This window comes from Myiozetetes cayanensis, unplaced genomic scaffold (genome assembly GCF_022539395.1).
Source record: "Myiozetetes cayanensis isolate MyiCay16 unplaced genomic scaffold, myiCay2020 scf23, whole genome shotgun sequence".
In the NCBI taxonomy this organism is placed as follows: domain Eukaryota; kingdom Metazoa; phylum Chordata; class Aves; order Passeriformes; family Tyrannidae; genus Myiozetetes; species Myiozetetes cayanensis.
In genome coordinates, this window is record NW_026087445.1 from 849,594 (window position 1) to 875,336 (window position 25,743).

Consider the following 25,743-nt stretch of genomic DNA (forward strand, 5'->3'; position numbering starts at 1 on the left):
CATGATTGGATTTTGGCCTGGACATCTTGTTTTGTGCTAAATAAGGACATTTCTGTCCTCCTTCTGTTTGTGTTGTAAACTCAAGTGTCCCTGTAGCAGCTTCCTGTCCCCTAATCCCCTGCACTAATTGCACCAGTTGCTGCTCAGGCAGTGGGGCTGCATCTCCATCCCAGCCAGTGCCCCTCAGAACAAACTCCCTCCATGAACTCTCTTCCCCCATCCAGTTCCCATCCAGTTGCTCCACATTCCCCACACCCTTCGCTCTGAGGCCCAAAGTCTTGGAGCAGCTGGCACAGCTCCTCTGCTGCAGCACAGAGGGGACAAAGCTGTGCTTCGGTGTCACCACGAGGTCCATGATGAGACCTGTCCTGCTGCACAGGGCACTGGCCATCCCAGGAAAACGTGGGACGAGCACGTGGCATTTGCAGCTCTCAGCCCAGCCCTGCCTTTCCCCTGGAATCGCGTGGCTCCCCGCACGTGGGGATGGGGATGGTGTTTGCCCAGTGATTCATCACCCCGGCAGGTCGGCAATAAATTCTCTTACACCAATAACCCACCTCCTGCCACTCACCCAGGGCTATTTCCATCTGCTCCAGGGAGTCACCCCATGTCCCCAGGGCTCCTCCTCTCACACACACCGGTGCCTCTGTCCCCTGCAGGGATCAAAGTCGAGCGCCAGATTCCTGCCCCAAATGTCCCAGGGCAGCTCCAGCCCTGCCTGCCTGGGCTGGGATAATTCCCATGGGCAAGGCAGGTTGTAGGCTCGAAACACAGCGTGGTTTTGGGGTTGGGATGCTCCTGGGAATCACCAGCACCACAGGACTCAGCACTCAGGGCAGAGGGAAGGCAGTGGCAGGTACTGAGCTGCCCAGTCCCCCCAGAGCCCCCTGAGCCCAGTCCCCCTGTGGCTGCCCCTGGGAGCCTGGGGACATGGAGTGGGGGACCAACAAAGGAACTCTGCAAGTTTCCTAACACTGATGGCTTGGGATGGAGTGAAGGGAGATCAGGGGAACATGGGAGATTGAGAAAGAAAATCTGTGATGACTCCACATCTGAAGGGAAACCCTCGGAGCTGGGATGGAGAGGAGATGAAGGCTCTCAGCAATGCCAGGAGAAAGAGGAGGGTCTGGCTTGCAGGAGGCAGCTGGGAGGGTGCACCCACCCTCTGGGTCTCAGCAGCTCCAGGCTCAGTGATTGGGTCACACTGGACTCGAGCCTGGGGTGCCAAAAGCAACTCCAGGAGAGCCACCCAGGCATCCCACCAACCCTGCTGCCTCCAGCCAAAGCCTCAGCACTGCCTCAGATCCCCCACCTGACCATCAGCTGCTGACTGTTTAAAGGGGGGAAACACAGACAGTTCCCCAGAAGAGATGGTACCTGCTGGGCAGAGCTGATACCCAGGTGGCATTGCTGGGGCAGCCCGGGCATCTCCAGCAGCACCTCTGGGCAGCCACCCCACAGCTCAGCACAGCCCTGTGGCACCAGAAGCACATTCCTGAGTGATCACAAGCAGGTGAGTGGTACAGGACATTGGTGTTCTACCAAACACACCAGGGACAGCCTTTAAAAACCATTTGCATCCCACACCAGAGCTGCTGGGCTGCTGCCCTTGCTGGGGAGGAGCAGCCCTGCCAAGCCATGCACAGACCTGGAAAAGCACTGCTGGGCTTTTTGTTGCTGCTTTTGGTGTGTCCCCAGGGGGACCCAGAGCTACAGGAGGTCACTTGTGCGTCTGGGCATTCCCGTGGTCAGAGGTTCCTGCCCTGCCGTGTTCAAATAGCGACCACAGCCCTTGGGAACAGTCTCATTTTGGGCAAAACTCTGTTCCTACACCCAGGCCTGGCCTCAGGAGCATCTGGCAGCTGGTCCATCATAAAAAAAACAGCTCAGAAATTCATGGAACCATTCTTTTTAAAGAATTCCCTTCTTTAGCCATGCAGTAATAGGAGTTTAGGCTCCTGGTTGAAGCGAGGGCTCCACCAGTGCTGACAAACATGCCACAAAGAAAAAGCAGCTACAAGAAATTATATTCTCCTTTTATTTACCTATGACCATGACAATGTATTTTTAATTTTTTTTTTCTAGCTGCAGAGATGCTTTTGCACTGTAAACTGGGAGGCAGGCAGTCCACCCCGCTCTGCCAGGGCCAGCAGGAACCCCCCCTGCTTCCCAAAACACAGTATTGTTATCCAGAGTCAGGAGAGGCGTCTGCTTTTCTCCATCACCAAACCCTCCATCGTCAGGGCATGATATATACACCAGGCTCCCCCAGCGGCCTGCTGCCAGGGAATGGTCTGTCAGGTAAAACCTGCTACTTACAAAATGTACACACCCAAAAAAAAAAAAAAAAAAAAAAAAAGAAAAAAAAAAAGGCATCCACTCCGCCGGAGAACTCGGCCGCGACACACACGAATATTGCACTTGTCATCCGGGAACGGGAAGGGACAGGGGGGTTTCCTGTCACACAGGAACGTCCAGCTAGAGGAGGTCAATAAATAAACCGGGGTGGGGGCGGGAGGGGGTGGTTTGCACACCCCCAGCGCTCTCGCTGCTCGAGGAGGCGCCGGGGCAGCCGGGGGGCACCGCGGCACGGGGAAGCACAGCAGCACCCTGGGGCTGGGCCGGGTCACCAGGCTTTGATCCGGGGGATGGGGTGGTCGTGGCGGTGCTGTCGTCCCCTTGCTGGAGCCCTGCTCAAAACTCCTCCTCGGCAGTTCGGGGTCCCTCGCCGCCCTCCAGGACCGCTCCCAGCCGGGGCACTGCTTCCCAGTAGCCTTGGGGGAGCTCCCCTCCATGCCAAAATCCACGCCGGAGTCACCCCGAAGGCGTCGTACCCACGATGGAGCAGTACCAGACTGCTTGGTGTGTCGGTCCCCCTGGCCCCAGGCTCGGTGCCTTCAGCTGCCCCACGTCCGTCGCTGCAGGAATTATGGCTTGGGGGCACGAGCGGCAGCAGGAAATCACGCTCCCACCGGCTCCCAGGAAGGCCTCCACTGCCCAATTCCATGTAAACACACAGCTCCCAGCCTGCCCCGAGACAGTCCTTGGGTCTACAGCGGGGAGCTGGCTTTCTTCTGGTTAATTATGTCCAGGTACAAGTCAGAGCGCAGGAAGCGGGGGTACGAGTCCTTCTCCATGAGCCCGTAAATCCTCTTCTGCGCCAGGTCGAAGCAGCTGCGGGTGATGTTCTGCAGGTTCTCCTTGGTGTGCTCCCGGGTGTAGGAGTCCAGGTTGACCTGTGGGCAGAGAGACCAGGGCTGATGAGCAGCTCCCAGGCAGGGAGAGCAGCCCTGGAGCAGCCCTGTGCGCGGGAGCCAGCACTCACCTCCTTGCAGGACTGGATGGCGATGTACTCGGCAAAGATCTTCTTGGCCTTGGAGACCATCTTGGACTGGGATTTGATCTTCTTGAACTCCTCACAGGCCAGCCAGAACTCCAGGTTCTCCTCGCTGAACTCGGTGCGCAGGAAGGCCCTGAAGGCAGCGAGCCCGTCTGTGGGGACAGGGACACGTCTCTACTCACGGCTCACAGGCAGGGAATGGCCCCACAAGACCCTCAGCCCAGCAACCCTGCAATGCTGCAGCCCAAACCACCTCCCCACGCTGTGCCCTAAAAACCCCCTTGTGCAAACAGGCAGCGATGGCTTTGCCAGGCCAGCACAGCAACACAACCCATCCGTGCACTGAATCCACATCCCCAGCATGCACGGAGAGCCAAGAGGGAGGCTGGGCTGGAGTGGGGACAGCAATGGGGACAGGACCCCCTGGCCATCCCTATGGGCTGGGAGCAGCACATGACCATGATTTGGGGTGCCCCAGCTGTGACACGTGAGAAGGGGATGTCTAAAGCAGCTCCTGTTCCACAGTCCCACTGCACAGACATGGATCACTTCCTCCCCAAATTGAGGGGCTGCAGCCCTGACCTGTTCCCCTTGGCCCCTGTCACCAATTCCCTCCCCGGGCCAGGCAGGAGCAGAAGGGGTGCAGACAAGGGACAGCCTGATTTCTCTTCATGGTCTCTCCCCAAACACCGGAAAGGATTAACAGAGGAAATCCCAGCTTTATCCATGCACGTGTCTGGATATTCCTCTGGCAGTAAACACAAGTGGAAGAGGTGGACATACACTTACATTTGTGCAGCAGCAGCTTCTCCAGGGAGTCTCCCCACTTGAGTGCTTCCTCAGGAGTGGGCCTGCAGGAGAGGGACGGCGCGTTGGCAAAGCAAAGCAGCGAGAGCCACTCTCACTGCCTGCTAAACCTTTCCAGTGGCTAAAACCAGGCTGTGTGCCCAGCAGGGCTGCTCCTAGCTCCCAAATCAGCCTCCTGCTCAACGTTTCCAGTGCACAAAGCCATGCTGTGTGCCCCAGTGGGGCTGGCCCCAGCTCCCACATCGGCACTGGCACCGCCAGGGCTCTGCACCGGGCAGCACCACAGCAGCTCTGCCAGACAGAAACCCCTGCCTTTAGACTGGCAGGAAGAAAATCAGACACAAGGAGGTCTGTGCAGGCAGCTGTGCCACTTGGGGTGTCTGAGCAAGAGCTGGAAAAGTTGCGGGTGATGCCCAGGAGCTGCAGGAAAGTGGGATTTCAGCTGCCTGTTCAAGCAGCCGGAGAAGCTGCCAGGAGCAAGAGTAGGGAGGGCTCGTCTCCAGCTGCTGGAGCATCTCCAGAGCAAAGTGGTTTTTCAAACCATCCTCCAGCTGGTTAAAGTTCCATGTACAGGCACTGGGAGATTGCTGCCACCAGGTACATTTCCAACACAAGCTGCTGCTGTACCACTGCCCGGGCAGCACCTCCCACCCACCTGGGGGCATTTTCAGCCAAAAAGTACTTTTAATGCTCCTCCAGATACAAAAACTGTTTGTCCACAGCTTCCCCAAATGGGGTGAACCCAGCCTGCCAGGAGGTGAGGAGCTCCTAACTGCAGCTTGTCCCCAAGCCCCTATGGCCCCAATCCCCATGGCCCCTGATCCCCACAAAGCCCCATCCCCATGGCTCCCAGTCCCCATGGCAGCTGATCCCTGATCCCCATGGTCTCCGATTCCCACAACTCCTGATCCCCACGGCCCCTGATCCCTGATGCCCATGGTCTCTGATCCCCACAGCCCCTGATCCCCTATACCTATGTTCTCCAAGCCCCACGACCCCCGACTCCCCCCTCTCGCAGCACCTACTTGAGGGATTTGAGCACTTTGTCCAGCTTGCCGGAGGGGTTGGCTCCGGGGGACTCGTTCCTCCGCCGAAAAATCCCCAGCCGGTTCTTCATGTCCTTGGCTCTAGAGAGAAGAGCAACTCTTAGCAGGCGGCCGAGGGGTCGGGGGGAAGGTGGGACACCCAGCACCCCAGCGGGGACCCTCCGGCAGCCTCTGCCCGCTCTCCCGGCGCCCTCCACCTACTCCTTCATGGTGTGCCGGCGCTGCAGGCTGCCGTTGTGGGGTCTCTGCACCGCCAGCAGCATCTCGGCGTGGAACTCGAGCGGCTGGGGCTTGGAGAGGTCTCGGAAGAAGGGCATGTCTGGAGGGGCAGCCCCCGCGCGGAGCCGCGATCGCCAGCGCGGAAAGGGGAGGGCTCTGCCCCGCGGCTTTAAATGCGGCGTGGGGCGGGGGGGAGCGGGGGCCGTGCCGGCCCCGCCGCTGCTCCGGGCGGCTCTGCCGTTGCTGGGGAAACTTGAGGAAAGGTGGAAAAAAAAATCAGCGCCGAGGAGGGCGGATAGTGGGGCCTTTTCAAGAGACGGCGGGGGAAAAATAATCGCGGCGAGGATTTACGAGGGCTATTTATAGAGCGCAGGAATCCCGGGAAGGCAGCGGGGCCGGCGATGGGGCGGAGCGGGATGAGGAGCAGAGCGGGGACAGCAGCGCTGCCCTGTGTCTCCCCTGCGTGGACAGGGCTGGGCACCCACTGGTGCTCACGTCTCCGGTGCCGGCCCGGGACGGGGCGGTTGGGACTGGCAGCGAATGGCACCGAGGGGCGTTGGGGCAAAGACACCCCACGCTGGCCCTGCTCAGGTCCCCGCTCCGCTGTCCCCGGACGGACGGACTGATGTGCACCCGGGCACGGGGCTCGGGGTGCCCCCGGGAAACTGCACAAAGCAGGGCAAAGATTTTTGGCAAGTGCCATGGGAAAATGAGACCCCCTCAACCCAGCCCGGCCCTGCGAGGGCTGCCCGGGCCAAGGCAGGGGACGGGAGGTGCAGGAGGTGGCGGGGAGGACGCGCGGACCGTGCTGTCCCCTCGTGGTACAGCCCGCGCACGACACCCCGGCACAGGGGCAGGGACACCCAGGGTGGCCTGGGATGCTCATCCTGCACCACCAAGGCCACCAGGGTGGATGGGGCCCCGGGGTGGCATGGCCAGGCCACCCCTGCCACCTCCCACGGGTTGCACAGCAGTGGGTGTGCAAGGATGTTCAAGAGGAGCCACCTCTGCCTGGCCAGGCCATCCCAGGGTGAGGGACGTGAGAGGCACAGGAGGGATTCAACACAAGGGTGCAACCCAGACACCAAGTGATACTCTCCAGACCCACAGCTCTCTCCGGTCCTGGGAGGGTAAAATACAGTGATCCACAGGGAAAAAAAAGAGCTGCAGCAACCACAGAGATCGGTCCCTCAAGTGCTGAGCACCCTGAGCCACGGAAGGATTGTAGAGGGCAATAACTCCCCCAAACCCCGGTGCCATCCACGCCCTCGGGAGGGACACGTGCAGTTTTGCTGCCTGCACACCACCAGGGCTGTGGTTCCAGCAGGACACACACCCCACTGCTGCCAGCTGCCAGGCACCAGCTCAGCACTAACGTGGGAAAAGCGGATCCAAACACAGAGCCTCACGCTCCAAACACCATCTGCCTCCCATTACCGCGCTGCCAGCACTGCCGGCAGCCCAGGACCAGCCACCACACCGGGACAAGCCGTCCCACACACCCTCCAGCAACAATTTTAGCAGTGTTCCCAGTTTAGCAGGGCAGCAGCTCGGCGCCCGGCAGGGCTGGCAGAGCACTGAACAGCCCTTGTGTGTGTGGCACACGTGGGTCACCTCCACCCGCAGAGCCCTGGGCACAGCGCCAGCTGGCCACACACCGGGCTTTGGGGCTCGCAGGTGATCGTGGCTCGTGGGTGGATTTTCCAGCGAGCACCTCCTAAGGAAGTTCCCTGACTTACACGTGCTGCTCCTCTTGCAAATAAAGAGCAAGTGGCACCAACCCAGGCTGGGACACACACAGCCCACGGCTGCATCCTGACTGCAGGATAAATGCCCCAGTAAAAATAATTCCATAAAAAGTTGCTGGTTTCACCCTGGAGTTGCCTCCATAAAGTGACCTGCCCCTGCACCCGAACACGACCACAAGGTCATGCATCACCCTGCCCTGCTGCAAACCATGCCCCGCACAGCACACCACCCTTCCTCGCGGGATGCTGCAGTCCTACCTTTCCAGGTATTTCTCGGAAAAGTCCACCATGGCGTGGTACATGGGGCCGGCAGCGCTGCCGGGGCCGGGAGGGGAGGGGAGTGCCGAGCCCCGGCAGTGGCACCATAAATACCCCCTCGGGCGGCTGGCACAGCCAATAGCCGGCTGTGCGATGGCAAGAGGCTCCCCAGAGCATCCACTGCCGGCTCAAGGTGAGGAGAAAACCCTCCGTGCAACCGCCCCTGACCCCGCTAAGCCGGGGGGGCTGAGCCTCCCCCCGCCAGCCCCATTCCCCCGGCGCTGCAGGGACACGCGGACAGGGGGACGGCCCTGCCGCAGGGATTCGGTTTAATTTCCAGTACTGGGGGGGGGAATAATAAAAGGGGCTAAAAATAGGCGGCTGCGGCGAGGGACACGCGGGACAACAGTGCCGCTCGCTGGCGGGAGGCACAGCCGGCCCGGGCGTCGAGCTGCGTGCACGGCCCCTGTGCTCGACCCCCTCGCACCCCCTGAGCCACTCACACCACGTGCAGCTCCTCCACCTGCCCGCAAACGCGTGTCCCAGGGCACAGGACCCACCGAGGGGCCCCTGTGGCCGTGACACCCCGATCTGGAGCCCAAAACCAGAGGCGGCGCGTTCCCAAACATCCTCACTCAGCCTCCCCCCTCGGCTGCAGCTGTGCTCACGGGAAGCAAAGGCCACGGCTGCCTCGTCCTTGCCCAGAGCCACTTTCTGGCAGCCCAAAGCCTTACCAGGAGAGGTGGAGGGGCTGCCAGCGTGCCTCAGTGGTCCCCGTGCTCGCCGCTCCCACCACGCTGGCCGCGATGTGCCGCAAGGTTTGCAGCCTGACCCACAGTGGGAAACCCCCCCACTCCACCTCCCCATTCCTCCTCCCGGCACGGGGCCAGCGGGAAGGAGGCCCCCAGCTCAGATTTCACCATTTGCATGTCCTCTCCCTGAACCCGGGATGCTGTTTTCCCCCAGGCCACCAGCAAGAGCCGGTGTCTTCCCCCGTCAGAGCCCTGCGAATGGGGGGTGCTCCCACATGGACTGTGCAATGTTCCAAACACCCCACCAACCATCCTCCCTGAAAACCACTCCCTGTCTGAAGTGAGCTCCTTTTTGTCCAGAAAAGTTTGGGGGAACAAGACAGGGGGACCCTAAAGGCTGCAGGGACCAGCAAGGCTCAGAAGAGGTGTCTGACCCCACAAACAGCCCTGGTATACCCTGACACCACCCCAGTGTGACACTTACAGGCTCCTGCTCCGTTTCTTGCGGGAGGTCTCGTCCCCTTCATCACAGCTGCACTCGGGGTCGGCTCCACTCAGCTGGGGGGGAACAGAGAAACTGTGTCATCACACCAGCACTACCCACAGTGTCACTCTGTGTCACCAGCCAGCAGGGCCAGCATCCCCCGTGGTCCCCGCAGCCACACGTTCCAGACCCATGGCATCCACAGGGCTCCTTTCCATGGCAATGCAACAGGACCAGCTCCTCTCTGCTCTGGCATGGGAACCTGCCTGCCCCCACCCCTCCTGTGCCACCTTCAGTCCACGGTGTTCCTGGAGCACCCGAGGAGATGCCACGGCTGGTGGCCCAGGTACCCTCCAGGTTCAAGATGCTGACAGTGGTACCTCCTGTGGGGAGGACACCCACATCCCCACTCCTGATGCTCCTATTCCTGCTATCTTGAGTGGGCACAGGGATCCCTCCACAGCCCACAGAGCTCCCCCCAGAACCAAGCTGAGCATCCAAAACCAATCAAGAGCTCCCCCGAAGTCCCCAAGCAGGAAGAAATCAGAACAGTTCAGCCATAATTGAATCATATCATTGCTGTTTTTGAGGTCGAGGAGCAGCCAGAGGGCTCCACTCCCTGACCACCACTCTAGGGCAGCCTGGGCAAACCAAGGGGACCTGGGATGTGCCACAAGCTCAGGGCAGCACCAGCGCAGTCACAGAGCCTGGAGCTGGGGGTTGAGCCCTGGGATCATCACAGCTCGGGGGCTTTAGCAATCGTTCCATTACAGAACGAGACTGGAAGATGCTCACAGCCGGCCCTGTATCCAGCCCCACCCCACACCCAGCTCATCCCCGCGCTCCCGGGGGCTGCCAGGCGCTTTCCAGGATCATCTCCCGGCGGCCGGGCCGTGGGAACCCTCTGCAGAGCCCCGCAGCGCCGGGCCCGGGGCTTCTGACACTTCCTTCCATTCTGCGCCCGGGTTTCCGGAGTTTATCGGCCCCGAACAATGCGGCCCTCGCCGAGCACCTTCCCCGGGCACATCGGCCAGGGCTGGCCGGGGCCACTCGCAGCCGGGGCCGCTTCCTGCCATTGTCCGCACAGCCTCGGGGACAAAAGGCAGCGGCGGAGCTCGCCCGGGGAGTCCCAGCGCTCCCGGCCACAATGCCCTCCCAAAACAACCCCCTCCCAGCCCGGCCGCGGGGAGCAGCGGAGCGGGGAGGCACAGCGGGCACCGCGGCATTAAAAGGGGACACCAAACGAGCCCCCCTGAAACGCTCCCAGGCGGGAAAACAACCACGAGCCCTGATGGATGCGGTGGCCCTGGCACAAAGTGCTTGGCAGCTGAGCGGGGATCCATACGGGAATCGTACACCAGTGTCCTGCTTCGCGAACCTCGGAGGTTTCATCAGGCTATTCAAAGGCACAGCCCAACAAAAGTCGCTTCAAAGTGTAGGCAGGAGGGTGGCAGTGGCCCAAAATCCCATGCATGTGGTGGCCCAGGACCATGCCCAGCTCCCCTGACCACTGTGGACCCTCTGCAAGCAGCCAGAGCAGGTGATGGGAGCAGGTAGCCCATGGGATCAGACGGAGGGATCAGGCAGTGGGAGCAGGCAGGGGTGCCCCAGGAGGGCACATGGGCAGTGGCTTAAGGCTCCAGGCAGCCCGAGCTGCTGCAGGGCTGGAAGCAGGAGCTCCAGGAGGTGCAGCCACCACACTGCCCTCACCACCAGCGTGGGCTCCCTGCTCCAAAAATCCCAGTCTCATCTGCACCAGAGCAGTTCAGTCCTGGAGGAGCTCCGTTTATCCACCCGGATCAGCCCAAGAAGTGCAGCTGGAGCCCCCGGGGCAGGAGTGGGGTCCATTTTCATTGTCCCCCGGCAGTGTCACACAGCCCACCCGGCCCCGGGAGCGCTGGAGCAGCGGCAGAGCTGCAGGCCCGGGGCTGCACACACAGGGGCACTGTGAGCCCTCCTTCCAGGGACTGTCACAGCAGCACCAACGGGACACGGTCAGCACTGACACTGCCACCACCTCCCTCTGCGTCTGCGACAGGCAGTGAGGGTGTCCCTGACACAAAGGTGGCCTTTCTTGATCGGGGGGGAGAAGGGGATGGGTTTGAACCCCCCAGCCCACAGTTGTTGGCATCAGCCTCCAAGAGGGCTTGGGCTACCTTCAAGCACAGCAGCACCATATGAGTGCTCTGTCAGCCTGGGAAGGGCTCTCACCAGCTGGAAGGGGACTCTGAGCACAAAAAGTGCTCCAGGAAACAGCATCAGAGGTGGCTTCTCATGCAGCAAGAGCTTTGCAGGAAGAGGGTTAAGAACACCCTGAGTTTAACCCCATCATGGGGTGTGACATGGTCCTGAGTTGGGCAATGAGATCCTGAGCTGGGCACCAGCCCCACACCCTGCTCTGCCCTGCTGAGCCCACACCAGCTCTGCTCTAGGGGGCACAGGGAGCATCCCAGACCAGTCTAGAGCTCCCTCAGCACAGCCTCAGCTGCTCCTCCTGCATGGTGGGGTCAGACATCACTGTGACCACAACTATTTTCTGAGATGGGCTCCTCAAAGCCATGCAAGGGGCTGGTGGGGCAGAGACCCACACTGCTCCTGCCATCCCCTGCACACTGAGGAACACTTTTGTCACCAGAGGCTCTCTGGAGCCCAGCTTTTCCCTGTCCTCACTGCTGCTGTGAGCAGCTCTTTGCAAGCACAGGCACCCAAGTGCACCTCTGCCTCCACCAGTCTCAGTGGGAGTGGCTTCCCAGGACAAGGGACCCTGGACACACCAGTGGGAGATGCCACCCACAGCCCCAGGACACTGGCTCTGGGTGACATCCCCGGGGTGAAATCCCCCATCTCCCAGAGCCCTGAGAGTGGCAGGGCCCTTCCTGACCCCTCAGGGTGGCCACAGAGTGATGGGCCACATGCCAGGATACCTCCATCCCAGGAGTGTGTCCCCCACAGCCACATGGAGCAGCTCACATACCTTCCTTTGGCCCGAAAACAGCAGCGTGAGTTGGTGGATGGAGCCGCCGTTCTTGACGAGCTCTTTCTTGAGGGTCCTGGGGGAGGGCAGTGCCCAGCGGGCCGTGGAGCCCTGGCTGTCGGAGCAGTTGAGGGTGGTGTCGGAGGTGAAGCAGTGCCCCTTGGCCTCCTGCAGCAGGCTGCCCTCGCTGTGGGTGCGGCGCCGCAGGGAGCCCTGCACGCTCAGCGTGTACCCGGCCTGGCCGCCCGACGTTTCGATCATGCTGCTGCGCTTCACCTCGCTCCTCTCCAGGTACTGCTCGTCACTGTCCTCCTCCTCCTCCTCCTCATCCTCCTCGTCCTCATCGTCCTCCTCGTCGTCCTCGTCCTCCCCGTCCATGGTGCTGCCCAGCACGCCGGCCGCGCTCTGGCTGAAGGTGCTGTCGAGGCGCAGCTCCGGGATGACGAAGGCTGGCAGGGAGCTGGGCTGCTCCTCTCCCTTTGCAGTGGCCACTGGCTGCTTTTCCACCAGGAGAGGACCCTGGGTGGCTCCCAGGACATCCCAGGGCTTGGCCAGAGCCGGTGCCTCAGCAGCCGGAGGAGCATCACCCACTGTTGCCTTCCCGTCCTCCGAGTGCATCTGCCCTGGCTTCTCCGTGTCTGTCTCCAGCATCTGCCCAGAGGAGAAGACAGGAAAGGGTGAAGGCAGCAGCACCCCAAATCTCTCTGGCCACCTGCCTGGGCAGCCTTTCTGCTCCTGACACCCCAGCTCTGAGGCTGGCACCAGTTTGTACAACCCCAACAGTGCTCCGGCAGGGTGGGATGGCAATGCTCCCATGTCCCCAGGTTACTCTGGCCTCAGCTGCTCCTGATCCCTGGAGCACTGAGTTCCCCCACCTGGCAGGAGTGGGATGGGGCCACCCAGCTCCCCCCTGCAGCAGCCAGCAGCACTGGTGGGTTTGGAGCCCAACAGTGCAGCCAAGCTCAGCTCCAGCCACATCATCCTCACCCTGACGGCTCCTCGTCTCCTGGGAGCTGCTGGAAGGGCTCAGCCCTGCAGGGATCTTCCCCAAGGGTGGCAGAGAAATCCAGGAGCTCTGTCCAGAAGCTCCAGCCCCTCCTGCACCATGTCATTAAATGCTGAAGGGAAGGGCTGGACTCTGCCCACCTCTGGATTGCCCAAGCTCAGCCCAGCCACGGCTGTGGGGGCTCCCCTGCAAAAACCACAGCCACTCCTGTCAGCTTGAAAACCTTAAGGATGTTTTTTCCAGCTTTTCTCTGCTGCTGTGAAAGGCCTGAGTGAGCCCTGCCCTTTCAAAGGGAAAAACCAGGAGTAGCTGAAGGGAAAAACCTCCAAGAATTTTTTTTTTGTGAGCATGGGGAGCCTGCAATGAGCCCTCCCCTGCCAGAGCGGGGTCCTGGGGGACTTTTCCATCTAAGCTGAAGGGGCAAAAACAGCTCAGCAAGGAAAAAAAAGACCAAAGGAGAGAGAAATCCTGCCTTTGGGAAGCAATTCTCATCCACACAGATCCTGTAGGGATGGGGCAGGGGCTGTTCCACAGGAACACGCCCAAGTAACAATTCACCCAGAAAAGAAGTCCCTGTATCCCCAGCTGGGATCCAAGCCTTTTCACCAGCCTGATGGCAACCAGAAAACTGGAGTTAGCAAAGCCTCACCCTCTGCATAAATTGACTTCAGCTTCAAAAAGAGCAGCAGCCCCAGGAATCAACCCATCCAGCCTCACCTCCCATTGGGAAGAGGAGGCAGAGGTTGTGTCCCTGTTGAAGGTCCCACCTTGTGACAGCAGAGCCCTGAGAGCCATCCCCTGGGGCAGAACGGGGTGTGGGGATGATAACCCATCTCTGGCTGTCCCCAGGCAGCTGTGTGCAGGTGCTGGGCTGCTGTTGGGCTGTGCCACCCCCAGGGAACACCCTGGAGGTGTGTGAGCCCCACTCTGCACACAGGGGACAGCACAGAGACCACGGGCACCCGGCAGCACCCACAGGCACCTGCATGGGCTCAGGGGTCATAGAGCCAGCCAGGTTCCCAGAAAGGTGCTGGAGTTCAGTGCCACAGCACACAGAGGAGCTCCCACATGTCCACCTGTGCCTTGTCCCTTTTTGTCACACCCACAGTGTCCCCACAGTGACACCTGTAGCACAGACAGCTGTCCCCCTCCAGCCTGACTCCTCCCAGGCAGAGATTCAGCATCACCTGAACTCCCCCAGTGAGTCTGAAGACAAACTCAGAGACCATCATGTCCTTGGCCCATATATGACACCCACCCATCCATGAAAAGCTGGGTTTGGTGGGAGGCACAGAGCAGATGCTGCACTGACCTTGGGGCTGGTTCACTGCCCCCACAGTAATTCCCTGTGAAAAGGGAATGTTTCCAGACTTGTCAGGCAAGGATGCTATTTGCACCAGCATGTGCTACAATGATGCTGTTTATGTTTTATTTGTTTGCAATCACTGTCATCATTATTTCATGAAATAATTAGAGGAAAAACCCACACAGCCCTCAAGACCCTCCCCACAAAATTCTCCCCCTCCAACAGCTGCCTATCTGTCCAGTCCTTCTGCTTTGTATTGCTGGGTGCCCACATCAGATAAGGGCCTAGAAGGAAATGAACAGCTCCTTTGAAATGAGAGACATTTGGGGATTAAATTAAATCCCTGCACTAATTCAATCAGAGACTCTGCTGCTCTTCTCTGCCATGGAGGGGATGAGCAGGAGCCTCACCACCGAGAGAGGGCTGGTTCCATCTCTGAGAGGGCTGTGAAATCCTGTCTGCACTGGGAGGGCCATGGCTGAGCTCTGCTCAGCATCACCCAGTGTGGGGCAGAGACAGGGGAGGAAGCACCAGTGATGCCATCCCAGCCAGCCAACCAACCTGGGCCAGGCTGGAGGCACCAGGGACTTCATCAGCACAAAGCCAAGGGCCACCTTGCTGCCCAAAGCTGATTTGGGACACTGAGGACAGGACTGTGACCAGGTTTCATAGGAGCACTGACTGGTTTGGGTTGGAAGGAAAATTTAAGGTCATCCAGTTCCACCCCCTGGATGGGCAGGGACACCTCCCACTAGCCCAGGTTACTCCAATTCCTGTCCAACCTGGCCTTGGACACTTCCAGGGATGGGGCAGCCACAGCTGCTCTGGGCAACCTGTGCCAGGGCCTCCCCACCCTCACAAGGAACAATTCCTTCCCAATATCCCATCTAACCCTGCACTCTGGCATTGGGAAGCCATTCCCCCTTGTCCTGTCCCTCCAGGCTCTTGTCCCCAGTCCCTCTCCAGCTCTCCTGGAGCCCCTTTAGGTCCTGGAAGGGGCTCCAAGGTCTCCCCAGAGCCTTTGAGCAGCTTTTCCAGCACTGGAAGGGGTTGGTTCTCACCATCGTTGTGGCTGAGGGGCTGCTGGAGGAGGCAGCAGGAGGAGGCTGTGCTGGTGCTGTCTGAGCAGGGAGGTGCTGTCCTTCCACCTCACCATCCAAAACACCTCATGCTGTCCCTGCAGCGGCAGCAGGAGCTCAGGAGCCAGCAGCCAGCATCTGGGTTTCTCCATTCTCAGTGCCTTGGGCTCGCTGCTCTCAACACCTGGGCGCCCCTGCCCTCAGTGTGCAGCTTTCCCTGCTCTCAGGGATCTGGGTCTCCCTGCACCCAACATGTTGGTCTTCCCGTTGGCAGCCTCTGGGTTTCCCTCTCTGGAGCTGGGCAGGCCCAGGGGCTTTACATCCTCCCTGGAGGGTCTCACACTTCACTGTTTCAGTTTCTGAGTGGCCAAGGCAGAATGTCCCGGGAAGGGGAAGAGAAAGCAGAAGAAAGAGCTGCCTGCAGGCCCCAGGATAGCTCTCTGGGGTGATCTTAGGGAAAGAGGACGATAAGTCTGAGACCAGAGCAACAGCAATAGAGTCCCTAATACTGATCCCCCCACTGAACAAGCCTCGACCCACCCCTTGAAAAGCCAACAGTGCCCTGCCTGCTCCAGCATCCTGAAATCCTGCACCTATAACCCACTTCCTGGGCTCCCTTTGCCTTCAAGAGTCACTCACTAACACAAAAATTCAAGTTTTTTCAAGTTTTTTTCACGTTTTCTTGAAACCAAGCCAGGTGAGAAGTACTGCAAACCCTCTGCTCCTTGGTCTGCAATTCAAGCAGGGGTTTTTTGAGCTGCTCACAACTAGGAGGTTTTAGTTCTCCAGCAGAGCAAATTTCAACCACCAGATGTGGGTTTATCAGCATAGCCTCAACTTCTCCAGCATTTTTTTAAATACTGTGGCCTTCCTGGTGGTCCCACAGCTGGGATTTCCAGCTGGGAAAACACCAGCCATGGAGACAGCCCAGCTGCCAGCTCTCACACTGCCACAAGGACCATGACATGTGGCATTCCCTTAAATCCCCAGCTTGGGGGAGGTCAGGGATTTTTTTTTTTTTTTTTTTTTGAGGCTCTCAGCTTCTAATTTCAAAGCCTGTGCTCTTCACAGTCACAGAGCCACGGTGGCTCAAGCAATGCCTGGACAGAGGGGTGTTGAATTCAGCCTTTCCTGGCTCCTGATGGGAATGTGCAGGTTTTCTCTTTCTCTTGTGGTAATGCAGAGGATGAGGAGGTGAAACACATCTCAGAGAGCTGCCCTGCACCCAGGTACCTCCTCAGCCAAAACCAGGGATTGGGAAAAGCAGAGAAGTCCCTGCAGGTGATGTTGGACATGGATGTGAGCAGGAGAGCAAAGGACATGGGGCTCCAACTGCACTCTCACCCTGTGGAGGGTGAATGGATCTCCCAGGATATCCTGGAAGAGCTGATCTCATGGGCTGTCCCCAGACCATGGCAGCCTCATCCCCTGTGTGTCCCATGCAAGAACCTCTCCAGCCCCTCTTCAACGCTCTTCAATCTACCCTTGCTCAAAGCTGCCTCACCTGCCCCCAAAAGCATTAAACTCCATGGGAACGAGACCAACTCCCTCTCCAGGGGTATTTTGGGAGAAATGCAGAAGCTTTGCTGCTGGCAGTGGGTTCCCTGTGCTGGAGGGAGCATCCCTCCCTCCCCATGGCAGATGAATTGCAGGGAAACAGCACCTACATCCCCCAGGGAAACATCAACCTTTCCAAAGTAGGAAGGAAAATATCACAATTACAATATTACAATTCCAGGTCTTAGCATGGGACAAACTGTGCCCGGATCCATCAGATCAGAAACTTCTAACTGTGAAACGCTCCCCAGCCGGTGATGGTGAGCACCTCAGGATTTGAAAAGTGACCACTGAGAACCAGGGAAGGTCATGGCTACAGGAAACAGCATCTAATACACGGCACGGGGCTGAGGGGCAGAAAACAAAGCCAGAAACACAAAGCGGAACTACCAAAACTTGAGAAAATCTTCAGGGGAGTAATTTTGAAAGTGCTCCCGAGGAGCATCCCGAGCAGCTCTGCTCCTCGCCCTCCTGAGCCACGGTGGCTCTGTGGGGCCAGGGAGAGTCCAGGGCTCACTGCACAGCCCCTGCCTCATTACTGCATCGATGAATAATTGATAAGAACAATTAGTGTAACAGCAAAAGCAGCGCGGGTGGAGAAACCCAAACAGCAGGACCTGACAGTGCCTGGGGCAGGGCAGCCGGGGGGATGTGCGGCTCCGAAGGGACACCACCCCACGAACCCTGGGCTTGAGCTGCCTCAGAGCCCTCCCCGCGGGGGGAATGATCCCGTGCCAGCAGCCCTGCACTAACCCCATTCCACCCGTCCATGCCCAGCGGGTCGCCGTGCACGGGGTCTGCCCGGGGCATCGCCCACCCCCGGCGCTGCTCTGAGCCCCTCCCGGAGCCGCTCCCTCCCCGAAACAGTGGGAAGCAGGAGCCGACGCTTAAGCGAGGGCAGCAGCCCGGCCCGGATGAGGGGAGGGAGCCCCGTCTGCAGCTGAACCTTGCACTCCGCGTTTCAGTGTGAGCCCCCGCTGAGGGTCTCAGCCAACAGCCCGGGCCGGCCCTCCCCACGCCCTGCACCGCAGCCGAGTCACCAGAGCCCTGAGACAGCACCGGCTGCCGGCCCCGAACCACAGCTGGCCCAGCGGTCCCAGCTCCAAACTCCAACCTGTCCCCTGCCCGTGCCCTCCATCCCCGGCGAGGCTCCGAGCACACGGCTCCGATCTCAGGGGGAAGGGCTGGATTTGCTGGTTGGTCCCCAGTGCCAGTGCACACAGGGTATCCAGAGGGCTGTAAAAGTCCCAGAGCAGAAAGCCCACCTTGCCGGCACATTGCAGTCCTGGATCCCACAGCAAGAGCCAGGCGATGCCAACGGCACAGCCCAAATTTGAACAGGAACCTCAAAAAGTCCCTGTCGCTACAAAGGCACTTTCGCTACCCCAAGATGCTCGTTCCCCACCCTTCAAGCCCAGCCTGGCAGCAAATGAACAGCCACAGGTTCCCCGGGAGAGAGCAGGGACCAGCCCAGCCCAGGGGGAACAGCGCAAGGAGCGGAGCAGATGCCTTGGATCTACAAGGACATCAGCGCTGCCGACGCCGCTTCCTCGACCCGTGCGCAGATCCTGCCCGGCAAAGGATCCAGCCCTCGGGCTGCAGCCTCTGAAAGCAAAACCTACCAAATGCAGGCTCTCATGGCATCCCAGCAGCGCGGGCCAAGCGAGCAGCAGCTCCCCGCGGCAGCCCCGGCCCCGCCATGTGCCCGCAGCGCCGGCTCGGTGGATGCTGGCGCAGCGCTGGCTCTGCCCCCGCCGTTATTGATGTCCGTGTCAAGCAGCAGCTGAAGCCGCCCCAGCCTCTCCCAGACGCGACTCCCTCGTGCCCCTCGTGCTATTTACGGCTCTGCCAGCACTCCCTGGAGGTAACTATTACCTGCTGATAGCAGTGGACGGTTGCTCTGCCTCGGGGAAGAGCCATACATCAGCCTGAGAGCTGTCACAGCTCCTCTGTTCCTGCCCTGTGCCCCCGAGCGACACCGAGCACGGCCCGGGCCCGGTGCTTCTGCTAAATGAAACTCTGCTGCAAGTTTGCAGGTGGTTTTGTTTCTTTTTTTTTTTTTCCAAACTGATTTCTGTAGCAAAGGGACAGCTCTGAAGCAGGAGATGCTCTGCAGCCAGGGCTCTTTGCCCCCTGCACCACAAGCCCTGTGAGCAGCTCGGCCCTGACGGGCAGGGACAGGGATGATAAATGGGCAGGATGGTGTATGGTCTCCATCCAGGGGACAGCCCACGCCTGACCATCTGCCCCTCCTCTTCTCCCACAAGGGTCAGTGCCCCCATACACACCAGGCTGGGGACCCAACTGCCTTCCCTGGGCATTTCTCCTCCTGGGATTACACTTTATTGACCAAGGCAGGCAAGTTGTCCAGATGGCTACAGGGAGAGAGCACAGCGAGTGTGTGTGCACAGTCAGGTGTGTGCACAGCCACTCTCACAGAGGAGCTGGTGGTTATCAGCACCACAGCCACCGTTCAGTGATGGGTCGTCACTGCCACAGACTGTGCTCGGCCCTCCTCCAGCAGGGACTTCAGGCACACACATATCCCCCTGCTCCCAGCCAGCTGCAGCCTCCTGAATGCTCCTGGGATGGAGCAGAGGAAATGTGCCTCCTTTTCCTCACAGCTACAGTGGCACGGGAAATGTAGAAGCTCCTTCACCTGCAGTCACTGGACACAGAGCTGAGCTCAGCTATACGATGTCACCATGGACAGCAGAGACATGACGTGGCCACCCCAGGGCTGTGCTCAGCATCTATCCTGCCTGCACTGGTGAAGGGAGCTGGGCCTGCTGGGGTTTGTGCCTGATCCCTCCCTGAGGCCACCTGGCTGGCTGCAGGTCTGTGGGACACGGGATGTCACCCAGCTGTCCCTGAGACTCAGAGCACCCCCAGCCTGGGGATTCCTGATCCCTCTCAGTCAGGAGTGAAGCAGCCACCACCCAAACCTGCCCAGAGCCACCACACCCTGTCCATCATGGTGACACAGCTCCCAAGCTGGGCACCAGTTCCCTCCTGCAGCCTCATCGACCCGGGCACCCTGCGGCGCAGGGCAAGCGCGGTGGGACTGGAGCTGGTGAGATGATGTCTGGGCCATAAATATCCCTGGCAGTAAAAAAGCAGAGGGGTGGGGAAGGGGAAGGAAGCAGCAGATCCTGCCTCAGCATCCTTTCCCTGCCGTGGTGTCTCGGTGCTGCTCAGCAGAGGAACCTCCACAGTACAGTCAGCAGGGGCAGAGCATTGTCCCCTGGGCAGGGTGAGGGAGGTGACAGATGGAGCATGAGATGATGCATCCAGCCACTGCAGAGCCATTGGGAAGGACTCATTCCAACACCCCAACACCACTTACACAGGACCACGAGGTTGGGGGTGGAAGCTGTTCCTGCTGCCAGCAGAGAACGCTGGAAGGAAACATCCACCAAAGGAGGGAACCTGGCAGAGCAGCTCTGCTGCAACTGGCTCCAACAGGGCCTTGGCCGGAGCCAAATGGCACCAAAACCAGTACTGGGGGCTCCAAAGCCACACAGAGCCCTCCTGCAATGGTGCTGGCAAGCCTTGCCCTGCTGCTCCATAAGGAAGGTGCTCATTGCAGGACAGGACACCAAGACTCCCAGAGGGCCCAGAGGATGCCCTGGGGGCAGGAGGAATCTGTGCCTTCCAGTCCCACACCACTCTGGCCATCACCACCCAAAGCCCCCTGGCATTTTGAATAGATCCTTTGACTTTGCAAAGATATCAGGGTTTGAGTAACTTTTGCAAGGAGTAACTTGCACTTTGCACCCCAGTCTGCCCAAGCACCCGCTCACAGCCCCCACCGGGCTGGGAGGGAAGAGCAGGGGCAGCTCCCCGAAAGGCGAGTTGTTGGGCAGGGGAGAGGAGTGCTCAGCCAGCAGCACTGCGCCAAAGCACTTCCAGTACCTTCATTAAATCACAGCAGCACTGGCTCAAAGCACTTAGTCTGTGCTTTGACCACCCCGTGCAAATGATCTCACGCGGCTCAGCCCCATCGGCTGCCGGCGCCGCTCCTGCCGGCGCTCCCGCTCTCCCCAGCCCTTCTGGGGATTCACAGACCCAGACCTTCCAGGGTTTCAAAACGCCTCTGGCCACGACGGGAGTGTTGGCTGCTGCTCGTGTCCCCGCTGACCCCCCGAGCCCTCCCGCTCAGGCAGGGTGCGGGATCGCTGGAGCCACTGGCTGCAGCTGGGAGAACATCTCCCGGAGAAACAGGAGCCGGTGTTTGCCGCCGGGGAGGGGTCCGCTCTCCTAATGGCTTCGGAGCCCAGCTAAGCAAACGAACAAACGAAGCGGGAGCTGTGGCTCTCGGGTGGCCCATCTGCTCCCCACCCCCCTCAGCCCCGGCACACACTCGGCTGCCTCAGGGACCGTGAGCCAGCGGCTCTGGGGCCCAGGGAGTGGCTCCCCCGGGCTGGGAGCCCCCAGCACCTCCGTGCCACCAGGGCCAGCACCCAGAGCTGGCAGGGCAGGACAGGGAGAGCAAAGGAGCCAGGGTTTGATGACGGGGAGATGGTCAGCAAGGCAGTACCACACCCCAGCATCCCAGCCCAGCATCCCATCCAGCCCCACAGGAGTGGCCAGGCACATCCCAGCCCCCTGGGGCTTGGGGCCGTGTCCTTGTGCTGAGGGCTGGAAGCAACTGATGTGCAACTGTTCAGCCTGGAGAAGAGAAGAGAAGGCTCTGGGGAGACCTCAGAGCCCCTTCCAGTACATAGAGGGGCTCCAAGAGAGCTGGAGTGACAGGACAAGGGGGAATGGCTTTAAGCTGAAGGAAGGCAGATTTAGATCAGATGCTAGGAAGGAATTCTTGGCTGTGAGGGTGGGGAGGCCCTGGCACAGGTTGCCCAGAGCAGCTGGTGGCTGCCCCATCCCTGGAAGTGTCCAAGGCCAGGTTGGACAGGGCTTGGAGCAAGCTCGGATAAGTGGAAGGTGTCTCTGCCCAGGAAGGGAGGATCTTTAAGATCCATTCTGACCCAAATCAGTTTGGGATTCTATGCAAGGAGGGAATGACGATGTGGAAGATCAGCCCCGGGACCCCTCAGTCCTGGGGGTCACCTGCACTGTGGGGCATGAAGAGGCTACTGCAGAGGGAGGGTCCTTACATTCACAAAGGACAGATGGGCTTTGAAGCCTCACAGGGAGCTGTAACACCACCCCATCCCTCCCAGCCTTCTATGCCCCGGTAGCATGTGGGGTTTGTTCACATGAAAGAGGGCTACAGATAGAACAGCAAGAATATGGCTCAGGCTGGATGGATTGATCTGGGGTACCTCAACCTGCATCTGCTTCTGCCATGTTTGCAGCTGCTTCACACCCACTGCTACCTCTTCAACTCCTGTCCCTGCTGAATTAAAGTCAGCACATTGTCCTTGCCTGGGCCTGCCAGGTGAGATCCATGTGCCAACAGTGCATCGACGTTGCCCCCACAGATTGTGCAGGGATCTCTGGCAGGGACAGTTTCCTCCAGGTATTTCAGTGGACAGAGCTGAGCTGGAGTCTGACTCACAGAGGAAGAGCATCTCTGGTCCCACAGCCTCCCAAATTCATGGCATTACTGGAGCAGCCTTTGGCTGTCCTTGGTGCTGAGTTTTTCCAGCCCAGAGCAAGAGCTGGGCTGTGTTTTGGTTTATTGTTGTGACCTGGCTTTAAGTCTTACCAGTTCATGCTTTAACTCTTATTGGGGCAGAATCAACCTCCAGGTTTTCTCCCCCATTTGAGCACCCTGACAGCACAAACGAGGTGCTGGGACAGGACAGAGGGCTGGTTGGCCCTCCAGGTGCTGCTGTGACATGCCCAGCCCTGCCCAGCCTCTGGTGTTGGCACCATGGAAGGAAAGCAGGCTCTGGTGAAGATCCAGGTTTCCTGCACCTTTGGCCATCTGCAGCAGGTGAACAAGACCCCCTGGAGCAGAGCTGGCACAGACAGGGCAGCAGGTTCCCAGCCCCAAATGGAAAGACTTCGAGCCAAAAATAAACTAGGAGGGTACAAAATCCTCCCCTCCTTCCCTGTCAAACAGCCAGTCAATCACACACTGACTACACTGAGCTGAGTGGAGCACTCAGAGAGGACATTCACCCCACCTGTCCCCAGCCTTGTCACCAGCACCTTATCACACGTGCTTGTCATGGCCACCCCGATGCCAGTAGCCCCTGCTGTGCCAGCTCAAGTGTGTGCACGGCCACCATGCAAAGGAAGGTCTGGGAGATGCCCCAGTGTGTGGAAAATGGGTGTTACTGGGGCAGGGAGGTGCCAGGGAACAGGGACTGCAGAGGGACACGGGTGCAGAGTGGGCTGGGGCACATTGGGGTGCTCAGGGTGAGGAAGAGGAGGCAGGGCATGGGACAGGAGAGGGGTCACCCCCACGGGACAGTCCCCACGGTGCAGGTGCCCGGGGGGCACGGCCGCCCCTCCCTCCCCTCCCGCCGGCCCTGCTTTCAATCACCCCTCGATTACACACTGTTTGCTTTTGCTGACAGCTCATTTACTCGCACTTGTCAAGCACGTTGTAAATAGTGAGAGAAACAGCCCTGCCCTTCCTGAGCAGAGGAACGGCCAGGAAGGGGCCGGCCGGTCCCCCCCGGCCGCGCATCCCACCGGCGGCTCATTCCCAGCACCGGAGCCAGCGCTGCCAGGAAGGGCCGGGGCGCAGGGTCGGTCCACGCCTGCTCACACCGTCAGCAGCCACGGGAGAGGGACGGCAGCCGGGCTCTGGAAAGTGCTGAGCATCCACCACCTCCCTCGGGAAACAAGGGGGAAGCACCCGTCCTGGACTCCCAAAGTCCACACCACCGAGTGTCCGTAATTATTTAGCTTAAGGATAATCTGCATCTCTCAGACACAGCCAGCCATCATCTCCGAGGTAATCTCAGGTCACGGAGTCAGAAGGAAGAGTAATCAGCCGTTCTGAGTGTGGAAGACACAAAGAAACAAGCAGTGAGAATCAGATGGTGGCAGCAGCTCCGTTGCATGCAGGGGGTTGTGCCGCTAAACCTTTCCCTGGTAGCCAAACCAGCTGGAGCAGCTCCAGCCCCTGCCCTGCAGTTTGCCCTCTCCTCAGTCACGTTAATGCAATCTGGGCTAGCACCAGGCCCGGTGCAGCGGTGGAGGGTGAACCAGACAGTCATTACCCGGCCCGCGGAGGCCGCCTCCCTAACTCAGTTAATGCATAAAGCTGCTCTGCCATAATCACATTGCCGTGGCTGTGGTTCCTCACAGCCCCAGCCCAGCTCCAGGCTCCACACATGCCCGTTTGGGAACGCTGCTTGCCAAGCTGTGTCACTCTGGGGATGTGTTTTCCAGCTGCTTGCTCAGCACAGGCACAGGGAGCAGCATCCTGGGGCAGACGTGGACCTGAGGGGGAGAGGGGGGAAGGCTCTGCCAGTGGATAAAATATCCACAGAACAGCTTCTGGGACCTGCTGTCGCTGACAGGATGGGGCTGCAGCTCAGGGAAATTCACTCAAGTCTTACAGTGGTATCAGAGAAGCCACTGGAACCCCACTTCCACCACATGCCCTGGACACCAGGGATAGAGAGCCAGACCACGCTGACAGCCTCAGTTATCCCCAGAGCTCCTCTGCACTGACTCTGGCAGGAAAAGCTCACTGGGAGCACATCTGCACCATCACAGCTGTATCCCTCATGTCTTTCTTCTCCATCTCCAGAGGTGGATGCTATGTGCACCATGTGCTCGTGCCTCCCAGAAACCGGCAGCTCTGCTCCAAAACCAGCTGCTCTGAAAGCAGCAGTGCCAGCACAGACCCCATGCAGGGATCATCCTCCAGGCTTGACACCATCCTCCCAGGAGACGCTGCCAGAGGCCCTGACAGCTCTGCAGAGCCATGTCCCTGAGCCACAGGGACCTTCCTGTGCTGCCCTACCCAGGCAGGGCTCAGGGGGGAATCGAAAAACGAGAGGTACCATCCCAAAGCCCAGAACTGATGTGATTTCTGAGCAGGTTGAAGCGAGAGCTGTTCCCAGCTCACACACTGGTGTAGCAGCCACAGGGGCTCCTGAGGAGCTGCTGTCTGCTCAGACAATGTCCCTTTCTCTGGTTCCAGTGCACAGCTGGCACATGGCACATCTCTGCCTGGCACAGGGGCTGTGCCAGCCCTTCGCTCACATGGCACAGCAGAGCCCTCATCCCCTCGGCCGCAGTGAGATGAGCTGCCCCTTGCTGAGCTGGAGCAGTTTGGAAGGCTTTGAAAATCAGATTCCTATCAAGGCTGATGTTTCCAGCTTAATTTGTCTGTTCACAGAGCACAGACACTGAGTTTTTCCCCAAATAGCCCCAGTATCAAATGACTTGTAAGGAGACTAATGGATCGGGTCTCCCTTTGCAAAAAGCAACAGATTATCCTAATTCCTGCCTCCCGCTGCACTGGCACTCCCTGAGCAGTTTGCCCCGACAAACCAGCTGTGGTGCAGCCTGGTCACAGCCCCAGCTGCAGCTCACCCATGTCAGGCTCCTGCCCTGATTGCCCACCCTGCTCTGACAACCTTTACTGTCCCCTCAGGAGCTGCAGCCCCATGCAGGGCTGTCCTGCCTTCCCCACACTGCTCCTTCCTGCATTTCACATCAGGTTGGCTTTACAATTGCATCCTGGGCACTTTACAGCTTGCTGGGATGGGATTTGGTGCTATGAACTCAGTGAAGTGCCTGGTGGTTGCTCTCACGCTCCTTTTCTCCCTCCTGGCCATGGATGCCCCCAGTGGGATTTCCATCAGCTTTGGTAAGTTAAGATAAAACCCCTTTGTCACAACATTGAAGGGCCCACACTGGCTCTCCATGGCACCCAAGGAACACCCTCTTGGCTACTGAGGCACAGAAAAGCCTGGAGAAGGTTTGTGATGTCTTCTAGAGTATTTTTTCACCTGTCCAGGCTCCCACGACTCAGGGAGCAGACACTCCAGGGCTTTGCTGTGAGACACAACCCCACACCCTGCCACGAACAGAGTCTGGGATGGGGAGGGCAAACAGCACCGTCACCCCAAAGCCCAAACAGTCCCAGAACACCTGTCATGATGGAGAGCCAGCAGGATGCCCCTTTTAGGGTCTCTTTAAGATGCTCAGGTTGGGACATGTCCCTGCACATCATCCCCAGCCCGTGGCTGGATCACACACAGCAGAGCACAGAGCCAGGCCAAGGCCCCCAG

General features: G+C 59.5%; 1 protein-coding gene across 4 annotated transcripts in view; it reads right to left on the bottom strand.

The window, feature by feature from the left end:
- Positions 1–2,015: 2,015 nt before the first annotated feature.
- The window catches only part of RGS3 (regulator of G protein signaling 3), a 60,669-nt gene continuing 36,941 nt past the window's right edge, over positions 2,016–25,743 (bottom strand). For 2 of the 4 annotated variants that reach the window (XM_050320037.1, XM_050320038.1), the window contains 6 exons: positions 11,629–12,279; positions 8,655–8,728; positions 5,173–5,274; positions 4,130–4,191; positions 3,326–3,492; positions 2,016–3,236 (listed from right to left, as the gene is read on the bottom strand). In XM_050320037.1, coding sequence (XP_050175994.1) covers positions 3,051–3,236; positions 3,326–3,492; positions 4,130–4,191; positions 5,173–5,274; positions 8,655–8,728; positions 11,629–12,279 — 1,242 coding nt within the window. In that variant the 3' untranslated portion in view covers positions 2,016–3,050. Of the gene's footprint in view, positions 3,237–3,325; positions 3,493–4,129; positions 4,192–5,172; positions 5,275–5,394; positions 5,914–7,418; positions 7,676–8,654; positions 8,729–11,628; positions 12,280–25,743 lie in introns of those variants that run through there. The other 2 variants (XM_050320040.1, XM_050320039.1) reach the window with 2 other exon arrangements.